The 11,262-nt window shown below is 40.7% G+C and overlaps 1 protein-coding gene across 1 annotated transcript; it reads left to right on the forward strand.

Annotated features, from left to right (window-relative positions):
• Positions 1 to 244: 244 nt before the first annotated feature.
• Positions 245 to 11,167, forward strand: ttc9b (tetratricopeptide repeat domain 9B). Its single transcript, XM_048264496.1, has 4 exons — positions 245 to 516; positions 669 to 1,134; positions 6,870 to 7,052; positions 8,084 to 11,167. The coding sequence occupies exons 2-4, from the start codon at positions 762 to 764 to the stop codon at positions 8,176 to 8,178; spliced, it is 651 nt and encodes a 216-aa protein (XP_048120453.1). The 5' UTR covers positions 245 to 516; positions 669 to 761; the 3' UTR covers positions 8,179 to 11,167.
• Positions 11,168 to 11,262: the final 95 nt, after the last annotated feature.

Raw genomic sequence — 11,262 nt, forward strand, 5'->3', positions numbered from 1 at the left:
TCATATGCACTTGTGGCCGTTTTCTTCACCGTCGACCAAATTCCGCAGTTGTAAACATAGCCTACAAAGGCTACATAGGCTATTCATTTCACAACCAGAAGGCTACCGTTCAAAAACGGGGAAATACGATGATGGTTGGAGCCTAAAAAAATTGTCATAGGCTCCAAATGAGTTCTTTTCGATAAAAAAAAAAAATCGCCATGCTGCCTGCTAACTGTAAATACATTTCGTGATAGTCATAGCCTACCCTTAAGTATTATGAGATTAGACATTGCTGATTTCAAAGCTGATTTCAAAATAATCACGGCGTTAAACATAGACAGATCGTGATGCGACGAATCCTCTCTTCCCACAATGCCGTGCAGGCGAGTCTATTTGAGCTGTCTGTGGTCCTGAAACTGCGCGTGCCGGCGGCTCGAGAGCAAACTCAACACAATCGCGTGATCCATCCTCAGTCCTCCAGCATCCTTCTCGGAGAGCCATCACACCGAGGCTAAGAGGACAATAGAGGAGCAGGTAACGTTTTAATTGAGTTTTTAAACCTATATATGAATATTTTCTAGGCTCTTATGTCGTGCAATTGGTTGTGTGTTTAAAATGATTTGGTGTTTCGATGTCTCACTGTCGGTAATTTTCTCCATCACCACTGGGTCCCAACCTCTATGTAGGCTACAGCCCGCCTCTAGTGCTACCAGAGACAACAGTCGTGGGCCTACTAAACAGACCAGCATGGCATTTCGCGGAACCTTCTACTGAACGATATGGAGGCCAAACAACATTCGATTAAAAGCTTGAAGAGCTATCCTGAGGCGGGCGGCCGAAGTCTAGCGGCGGCTGCAGGTGGAGACGGAGGAGGAGGCTATCGTGTCGTTACAGCGGAGATGGAGATGGAGACCAAAATACAGAAAGCCATTGACTTCAAATTAGAGGGCCATCGATGTTACAAAGAGAAGAAATTTCGGGAAGCTATCGGAAAGTATCACAGGGCTTTGCTGCAGTTGAAAGGAGTTCATGTTGTCGATGGGACCACGGGTTCCGAGGTCAGTCTGCTGAACCAAGCCGCAGCCAAGCTAACAGAGGAACAGCGGAAAGCTGTGGAAAGCACGGAGATCGAATGCTATGATAGTCTGACAGGTGAGTTTTTCGGTGCCTTTTCTAAGCTCAATTTTGGCGTCACGGAGACAAAATCTCCCCAAGCGTCACTGATAAGCCACAGATGAACGAGGGCACTTTACTTTAGGCGGGGATGGTAAGGGATGTAGGCCTATCTGGTGATTGTATAGGCTCTATCAAAATATAGTCCTCATCCGACCTTAGGCCTGGGCTTCAAAAACATTAACAGTGACAGACATAAATCCGAATATTACCTCATTATCAGTGCCCTTAAAATGTCCATCTTAAATGTAGCCTATAACTGCACAACCATAGGCATATGCATTCCTTCCTTGGGGTATATGTTGAGATATTGACCCCCCCCCTCTCACAAAAAAGCCCTATAGCGTGCATATGTCAACACATCACTAGGCTACCTAGCCATTAGGCCTAAGTTTAGCTATAGGATAGTGATGCTGTAAATATTGTGTATACATACATGCATATTCAAACCCAGTAAGCTTAATAGTTATCCTTCATGTACTATTATACAGCTGTCAATATGTACCTAATGCTCTGTTCGAAGAATGAATCTTGCGCTACTGTTACAATCTAGACACTACACAATGCTACATACTGTAAATGTTATATTTTGGACCCCAATCCCTCAGGTTTGAATTTAGGAGAGCATCCCAATCTTTCCTCAGTCAGGTTTCAGCTGTGTCTGTTGTTGATACGCTTCATTGGTGTTCTTCAAGGAGATATTACACTATTGCACATCCTACTGCAAAGACTCCCTTCCAATCTCATCATCTACACCTGATTTCTGCTCCCTATTGTGTGAAAAGATGCTTTTAACATGCAGTACAGAGTAATTTGGTCAGGTTGCACTTTGTAAATGTGCCATCACATATCCAAGCGACTAGTATACCGTTTTCGTGTTTGTTATCATAACAGCATTAAACCTGATAATGTAAGGTAAAGAGCAGAATTTGTGTGTGCCAGTGGATGTGTCAATTTGTTTTTTAATCTTAGGAAAATCAGAGGAGAAAGACTACAGTACAGACAAAGAGAAGTCAGTATTCAGAGAGAGAACAGGTTGCAAATTAAAATGAATCCAGCCACTTATAATGATGATGAAACTGTCTCTCTCTGCTATACCAGAGAGCTGAATAGTCTATGATTTCATCTGTAGTAGGAATAAATTCCCTGAAGTGATCCATTTAAAGGGTCAATGAGGGTTATGCTTTTATGCTGGCTATAGTTGTGAGTATCAGATATTACCGGTAATCACTACAAGCATCGAAGACTAATGAGTTTACGGATCACTGATCTGAAACCAATGCAACACCAGTGCATTAGGCTACTGTTGGTTCCCCCTCCTACACCCTACACACAGCTTGTAATGTGCGTGGTGGGAGTGGTGGTGTTCCCTCTGTTAAGCAAGGAAATCACATTTGAGTTGTGGGATTCGGTGGGTCAGAGTTAACCATAATTGTACTTTATCTATCTGTCAGAATCTCTTAAATGCGCTCAATTTGGCTGAGGGTTTCAGACAAAATGGCATTTACCCTACCCCCCTTATAACAGAAACTGCTTAGTTCCGAAAGTGTGAGTCAATGTTAGCTAAGATAAGTAGATAGACAAATGTTAGCTAAGCTTACAGTCTAAAAATGTAAAGGTGCCATGTCATGCATTGTTGTGGATGTAGCTTGTAATATAGGAAGATCCATTAGCTGTGTGACAAGAACTATTACATCCTTGTATTACTGTAATACTAAAAAATTCATGAATCACATCTGTCTGCATGTCTGAAAAGCTATTTATTTCAGCCTTTCTCTTTACATCTGACTTGCGTCTCCTTTTGGGTTGATGGAATTCTGCTCTGGTCTGGCACTTGATTTTGGTCGGGGTAAGGAGGGCACCATTCCTGTTCTTAATCACTAACGTGTGTTAAGGTTGTGGGTCAGATTTTGTTTTCTTACTTGGTTATTGCCCAACTATCTCTCAGGTGCGTTTTCAGTAGGACTGCAATCTAGATAGAGGAGAAATTGTAGACCACATTTCATAGTGGATAACAAACAGGGTGGCATGCACTATAGTGTATTCGTAAGTCATGCTTTAATTGGATAATCGCATATGTATAATCTGACCATACCAGTGCCTAGGCTACTTGTTAAGGATGTGATGGCTTATCTCTCCCTCAGCAGGTTTTTCTTAACTGTCCCAATTGCCTTGCACTACTGTGATTTCATCATTCGTGACATGAGCTATGGGCTGATCTTATCATAGCATAATTTGGACAGACGCTCCTTTGCACGCCCTTAGCCCAACTGAAATCCAACAGAATAGATTCAGACCACCATGAACCCAGTGGATGTGTGCTGGCGGCGCCAGGCTATATCAGATTGGTCCTCATGGTGGGGAAAATGCCAGTGCCAGGTCCACAGATGGCAAGGCTAAACTATGGGAGTTGCGCTTGGTAGTTTCCACGGTATGATGCTGCAGTATAGATCAGTGTTGTTTTCCCCATGATGAACACAAGTACAGTATTTGTTCCATTTTTAATGGCTGTGTCCTGTGTGAAAAATGGCGATTAGAGTTTTCCTGTTTGTCTAGGTAATACTAGGCCTACTTCTTTGCTGTTAAACCATACCAGTCTCGTAAACAACAAGTGATAGGCCTACAGTAAGCATACCACTTTTCTTTTTTCTATTCTGTTGTGGCCTATGTGACAACTCAAAGTTACATGTCACTAAATATTTCTAAACAGGAGAACACAGAGGGATTGTTACAGCAATGAGGTTTTATGTGTGATGACATGAACTGGACTGACAGTGAGGTTTCTAGCTGGATGTACAAAGCAACATGCATAGGGCCTCTGTTTTGTGATGCTGAGTCATATAGTCTGAAAGATGCAAATAGTGTATATAAAATGTATGATTTGAGTCTTTTTTGCTTCAGTATATATGTATAAATGAAATTATTTTAAATTCTGTAAATAGCTAATGTGTAATGTATTCTACAAACTGAAGATTGTTTTGATGGTTCTGCTGCTGGAGTGTTGCTGCTGCTGCTGCTGTTGCTGCTACTGCTGAGTTGCTGAGGTCCAGATTAGACTGGCGTGGTGGTGCTTGCGTCAGTGCTGTCTGTCAGAGCTATCTGTGTGCTGGAGGCGCAGGTCCTCCAGGTGTCTCTGTCCATGAGGCAGTCTAGGTCATTCAGGGACAGTCACCCGCCTCACTCCACCGCGCTGCAGCCCCCTGCACTAAATGACTGTAGAACTGATGAGTCTTCTTTTGTGTGCAGATAACGTGTTGTTACGTGGTACATTTTTGTGCACAGTGTCCTTAAATCACATATACGTGTACACTACTGTGTCCTCTCTGCAGTATCTCGGTAATATCTATGAACAAATGCTATATACCCCCTTTTCACATGAATGCTGTGCCTTGGGATGGTTGCATTTTGAAATACCTCCCTTGCAGGGTCATGTTACAGTGAAACCACTTGCATTAAGTGCCCTCCTCTGGGCAGTAGTCTTCCTCCTCATCCCTATATTTGAAGGGATGGAAAATGAGAACACTTTTCTAGACAAAACACAACAACAACAACAACAGCAACAACAACAACAACAACAACAACAGCAACAACAACAACAACAACAACAACAACAACAACAACAACAACAACAACAACAACAACAACAACAACAACAACAACAACAGCAACAACAGCTCTGAGAAACTGATGCAGACCCCACCACCACTGTAAAATGTCTCCGGTCATGACATAAGTGTTTGGCGGCTATCATGAAGAAGATTAGTGGTATTACTCAGCTCGGTACACGCAACTCAGAAAACATGGTTGGGGAGATCTGTATGCAGAACAGAAAACTGTGCACAGACCAGAGGGCATTTCAAAAGGTAGCAAACGAAATATGCACAACCTCATTTAAACTGCAGTTCATTAATTGTGGCTCAGTCATGTCAGGAGGACTAGTGAAGGATGAAATTATACATGCTAACTCTGCTACATGCTAACCCTCAAGGACTGGCCAATGGGGGAGGGGTGTGGGGTTCATTTCCACTTTTTAAAGCATGCCAGTGTATATCAGTATGTTTCCCAGGCTGTTCTGGTAACAAAATACACCCTTTTCACAACAACACGTTTGTGAAAGTAGAAAGAGTTTTTAGACTACATCAGAAGAGAAGGGAGGCCAAGCTAATGTGAAATTGGAAAGATGTCGGCCGGAGCACTCTGGTGAAATGCAGTGTCAGCCTTCTGTAGTATGTTGATGTCATTTAGTAAACAGAGAATGCCCACATCACAGAGATATGAGCATTAGTTCTGACTTACGAGAAGTCCACTTCCTAGGACTGAATGATGATATTAGGGCAGTTCCTTGTGCATCTTTGTCATTAACTTATTTTGAGAAGCATATTTAATAAAGGAACTACAGAGGTTCCTGGTTTCATAATAATTTGTTTACAGACCCAGGGGTGGATGCAATATCTACTCTGGTAAACACGCTTAAGCAAGAAATGTTTGCACAGGCTTGCTTATTATTGATTTCTTATTTGCTGCCCAAAAACACAATTACTTCAAAACATTGTAACCATAGAGAACCCAGAGATTACGGGTATACGAGAATTGCTACACCAGACAATGTAAGTAAGTTGTATGGTGTATGTACAATGTATGGTGGGTGCCATAATGAGGATATATGGTAGATATGTGAGGGTATGTATGGATTTGTCAGCACTGTTCATAAACGCTGACACCCACTGCTGTTTGGCTTATTTATGACAGCTTTTATTGTGTACTGTGCAGAAGTGTGAATAGGGTCCATTCGCAGTTGTGCGTGAAAACCTTGTTGTTTCCACCTTCCACAGTCTGCTATGTGCTTGAACAGTTCCCAAGCGTTGCCTGTTCTCCCGAATATTTTTTGTGCTTGCTGGTGTTGACAGTGGCATTGAATGAGAAGAAAGGTCCTATTTTATGTTAAATATTTTCACATATTGAATTGTGCTTGAAATGTACAGTTTTGAAGCTATTAGCAGTGATGACTTCCTTAATGGTGCTACTGGGCTCAAAGATCAGGGCATCCATTCAGAAAACGAGGCCTACTGTGGCCCACTGCTACACAAACTGACCCTGATTGGCAAAAGTGCCCCATAATTCATGAAATGCTTTATCTGTCTGTTTGCCTTCGACCTCAGATCATGTTTATTAGGGCAGGCTGATATGGCCCTAAAATAAAAGTCAATAGCTTAATGGCAAATGTGCATAATTATTCCTGGATTAGCAAGAAAACTGCTGTAAATGGATCCTATTCACACTTTTGCACCGTACACAATACTAATGTCAAAAAACATCTGTGGAAAATATTAATACAATACCTTTTCAATGGAGATTTAAATCGTTGATCTGTTTGACCTAGTATTAATGTTTTTATGTTAAATTATGAATAGCACAATATCAACCCATCACAACCACCACCATCACCACCTGATCGAATCATTTTAGTTTTAGTTGGTAAGAGTTAGTTTTTGGTTAATTGCCCATTTATATATTCATCTATATGTTGAGGGGCACATCTCTCTATCATTCAGCCATTGTTAAATTACATCTAATGACCCCTGACCACCACGGTCAACCAAGCCCAGTTTAACCATTTAGTATTTGCCTGAGACAAGTGTTATTCTGGAAATATCTGGCCAACTATGACCATTAATTACAGGACTAGATAAATTATACCCCTTCTCTTCTTCCAGCCTGTTTGCTGCAGTCAGAGTTGGTGAACTACGAGCGAGTGAAGGAGTACTGTCTTAAGGTTCTGGGACACCAGCAGGACCATTTTAAGGCTATGTATCGTGCCGGTATTGCCTTCTATCACCTGGGCGATTATGAATGTGCCCTACGTTACCTGCGTGATGCCAAGTGCCGTGAGCCCACAGGTATGTTCTACAGTGCTGGTGTGGTTTGGATGAGTGCACTTCTATGGTTCTGAAAATACTGTATACTGATGTGCAAAGTTGACTATCTAGCAGACACTTTTATTCAAAGTTATACAGACTCTCAGCAACAGGTTCGAGAAGCGAAACACGGATCAACCGATTGTCAGGCGGCGACATTACTGCTATGATGTATGCATGGCAAAATGCAGTAAAAATAGTAATAAATAGCATTTGCTATGTGAAAATGGAGGTGGTGAAATAATAAAAAGTCATTCATGTTTTTATTAGCTTCTGTCATGCATGTATACTAATGGTTCTAAATCCAAATGGTCTTAATCCTAATGCAGTGACCATGTGACCAGATAAAGTTGAAAAATGATTTATTGTTAATTTGTAATTATTGTAGTAATACCAGCACTTTACCAGGTGATGTCCAATGGGTTTCTTCAGCAGTCATCTTGACCAACCATTATTAATGTGGAGCATTTTAATAATAATGGAGGGACTATGGAAATATTAGGAAAATAATGTTTATGTTTAAACAATATGGACGTAAACAGCCGGACAAGAAAGTAACAAATCAACCATTTAAATGATAAATAGTTTAGTGTATTGTTTGCTCTCTACAGGTTCTGTAAGTTCTCTACAGGTTTATCTTACCATCTCACTGAGCTGACAAAATTGTGTAGCCAACACACTGTAGCTTAAAACTAGTGTTTGAACACAGAAACAATGTGGCAGAGGGAACTTCTTTGAAATCGATGTCTAGATTTTTATCTTTTTTAGATCATGTAGCCACTCACGGCAGTGTACTGAAACTTATCCAGCAATGACCACTTGTTTGCAAGATGAAAGGGACTCTCTTGTGACAGATTGTCACTGTGCAGCTCATGTTTTATTGGTGTGACATGATTCAGTACAAGAAAGGAATTCAATACAAGATTGTCTGTGCCCATTATATGTCTCTCTGAGTCTGTTGAGAAGATTCAGACCTGTAGTACCATCTCTCCTTTGCTCTGTCCCTCCCACAGATACAAACGTTCTTCGGTACATCCAGCTGACGGAGATGAAGATGAGCAAGAGTGGACAAAGAGAGAGAGAGAGTGGCAAAGACGTGCTGGGCTAACGCCTCTGCCCTCTCTCTCTCCCGTCCTTTTTCTCCTGACCAAGCGTCCTCCTCCTCCTCCTCCTCCTCCTCCTCCTCTGCTTCCTCTGCCCGTCGGCCATCTGAGGTTTAGCACCGCTCGCAGCTGGACACTTTCAGGGCACTGTCCCCCCCTGTACCCCCCTGTCCCCCTTTAGAACAACCCAATTCCCTTATGGTAAGAAGCCTGTTTTGGTCCCTTTAAAGCCCATTGTTCCCAGTGCTTCGATTTCTTTCCCAGGTACAGACTGACAGAACAACCAACCAACCAACCAACCAACCAACCAACCAACAAACCACCACAGAGAAGGAATCAGAAGGGAAGTAGTATACAGACATGGTAACAAATGCTAGAATGGCACAGCAACTTAAAAAGACACTGATAATACAAGATTTCACATCATGTACCAAGGGTGTGTATGAAAAAAAATCATGCTTTTTTAAGCCAGAAGACATTGGCTGAGCTATAGGACTGTATGGAGGTTTCTTGCATTATGGCTTGGCTTTGGATATGAAGGTTATGTTCTGTAATGCATATCAAGGCTTTAGTTCCCAATAAGACAAGCTAAACGAGTCATTATACATAGAGTAATGTATAGTACTTGATTGTTCCAGTGTCCCCTCACCCTGCTTCTACATAATGGTAAGAATAAGCATCGCTATAGATAATTCTCTTTCCTTTTTATCGGTCTTGGTATTCATCTACCTGCCTTTGTTTTCCTCTCTCTCTCTCTCTCCCTTCCTCTCGCTCTGTCTTATTTCAGACATGAATTAGATCTCAGTTTCTCAACTCTTTGTATTCAAGGGCTAATTCAAATACTTGTCATTTTTCCCTCTGTTTTCTCTCTACTTTGTTGATTTGGGGGTTTAGCGTCATTGGAGTTACTGATAGTGGTCGAAACAAGTGTATGTTTTTTCTCTTTCTTTAAGGACAAAAATACAGCTCAAGTACAGTCTCTGTTCTACTGTTATCAGGTGTGTTTCGTGAACCAGTGTCTTGAATTAGTTGTCCATTTCTCCTAGTGTATATTGTTAGAATGTTAAGCCTGACTTCCCCTCTTGCTTTGAATGGTGGTCCAGTCACAGGCAAGTGTTACCAACCTTCTGATGCTGATGAAACAATGGGGGGTACAGTACATGGGGTACATGCTAAAGGTACTCCAAACTCACAGGATAACTGTGTATTTGAACTGATATGGTAATCAGATAACACATAAAATTGGATTCCTTTTACTTTACTACAGACAAGAATGTAGTAAAACCTCTTTATAAATGATAACATTGTTATTGCGGTCAAACTCATAAAGCAGCCAAGAAGACCATTCATTTAAGGAATTGTATGCTTTGATTTTCTTGAAATAAGTTTAGGTGACAATGTCATCAATACCAGGCCAGGAAAAGGACAATTCAAGAGCATGTCTTGATTTTGAGTGTGCAATATGTGATGTATGTGTAAGTTGCGGACGTTTATGTTAGGTTTGTGATCGGGAATCTTACTTGACCTTTTGTCAATCATGTCCAGGTAAATTTTCATGATCCTTTTAGTGTCATTTCAATGCTGTCATTTTCTTCTGGATCCAGAAAAATGTTATTTAAATAGTCTTGGTTGATTCTAAATGGATGTCTCTCAGTTGATTTTCTCCTAGTGTTCCCTGCATGTCTACAAACGTTATGGGCATTTTGGAATGGTATGCAGTGGTCTTAATTTCTTGTCCTTTGTATCCAGTATTCTTTGGGCTTAAGGGATATGGTTACTATACAGCAGTGTGTATCAGTAAAAAGATACTGAGGAGGTTCTGAATTAACTCATTTTTTCTACTACCTTATACAAAGCAGACAGCTAGTTATGTCCGTGGGACTTAAGCCATTGGAAGAGAAAAGCTATAGAAGGATAAAGGATCTGAAAGATAAAGTGACCCCACCCACAGCTTCGGTGTTTTTTGATAGATGTCATTGATCAATATGAAATCTCTGCATTTCAAAATAGCTGCAGAAGCTAGTTATGGTTCTCTCTGGAATTTCTTAAAGAATCACATGAGCTATAATGTAATTTGAATTGGTTAGCTAGCTAGACTAATGTAGAAAATGGTGTGGATTTAGTTCTGTTTCTGTCTCTCTGTCAAAGAAGACAGAGAGAGTGCTGTTGTGGAGTGAAGTTATCTAAAAAAAAAGTGTATTTATTTCTCTGGTGCCTAATTATCTGGGCGATATCTTCTGGGCCAATGAATAGGACATACCATTGTGCTTGCAACTGCAGAGGCTTACTTCAGAGTGACAGCCACCCCATTAATCAAAGTGTGCAGCTCAGATCAAAACAAAAGCACAAACATAAGGACATGGATGAGGAAATAGTGTCTTTTTTTCTTTGATGTCATTTGAGATGTGTGTCTGTCAATGGTCGAAGTAGAATTTTGTGGTTTTGACAATTTTAAGGGGGGAGGGATTGAGAAAATAACAGTTGTAGAGAGCTTTACTTTCATTACTGTAATGATATTAAACTAAGAGAGTAAAATTCAAATTTGAGATTACAACCTCTGTGACCGTAATTCTGGAGATAAAGTTCATGTGTGTGTATGTTTGCTTGTATGTGTGTTGGGTCATTTTCTAATTTATTTTTGGATATCTGTAAATTGCTCCAAGGGTTTGGGTTGGTCTCTGACCTCTACTGGAGAAGGTCTGTAAATGTCCTGCATGAAAGAGATGGGAGGAGGCAAAGCGAAAAGAGGACATTAATTTTTTCCCCTCTTTCTTGCTTTAATTTTTTATGCGTTTTAAGGGACTCTGAACTGGAAATTACCCAGTGGTGGTAGGTTTGTCATCATGGATCATGAGTCTGTCCTAAGAGAGTATTGTGGGATATTGGATATTATATGACATTAAAACTGGTTGTACTGAACTGCTAGTCCAGGAATGCACTACTGATTGGTATTCAAAAATGATAAATAAAGTTTAAACAAAACCCATGGTGTGATATGGTTGTCATGGAAATATTTATTAATTCTGACATGGTATATCATACTTAACCAGTAACTTTGAATGGCCTCTTTTCAGTGCATTAGAGTATTC

The sequence above is a fragment of the Alosa alosa genome, chromosome 15 (genome assembly GCF_017589495.1).
Source record: "Alosa alosa isolate M-15738 ecotype Scorff River chromosome 15, AALO_Geno_1.1, whole genome shotgun sequence".
In the NCBI taxonomy this organism is placed as follows: domain Eukaryota; kingdom Metazoa; phylum Chordata; class Actinopteri; order Clupeiformes; family Clupeidae; genus Alosa; species Alosa alosa.

Excerpts from the sequence above, each read along its gene's own strand:
- ttc9b (XM_048264496.1), top strand. The coding sequence starts at position 762 with ATGGAGGCCAAACAACATTCGATTAAAAGCTTGAAGAGCTATCCTGAG. Across the intron at positions 1,135-6,869 it reads ATGCTATGATAGTCTGACAG|CCTGTTTGCTGCAGTCAGAG; the intron begins GTGAGTTTTTCG and ends CTCTTCTTCCAG. Across the intron at positions 7,053-8,083 it reads CAAGTGCCGTGAGCCCACAG|ATACAAACGTTCTTCGGTAC; the intron begins GTATGTTCTACA and ends TCCCTCCCACAG.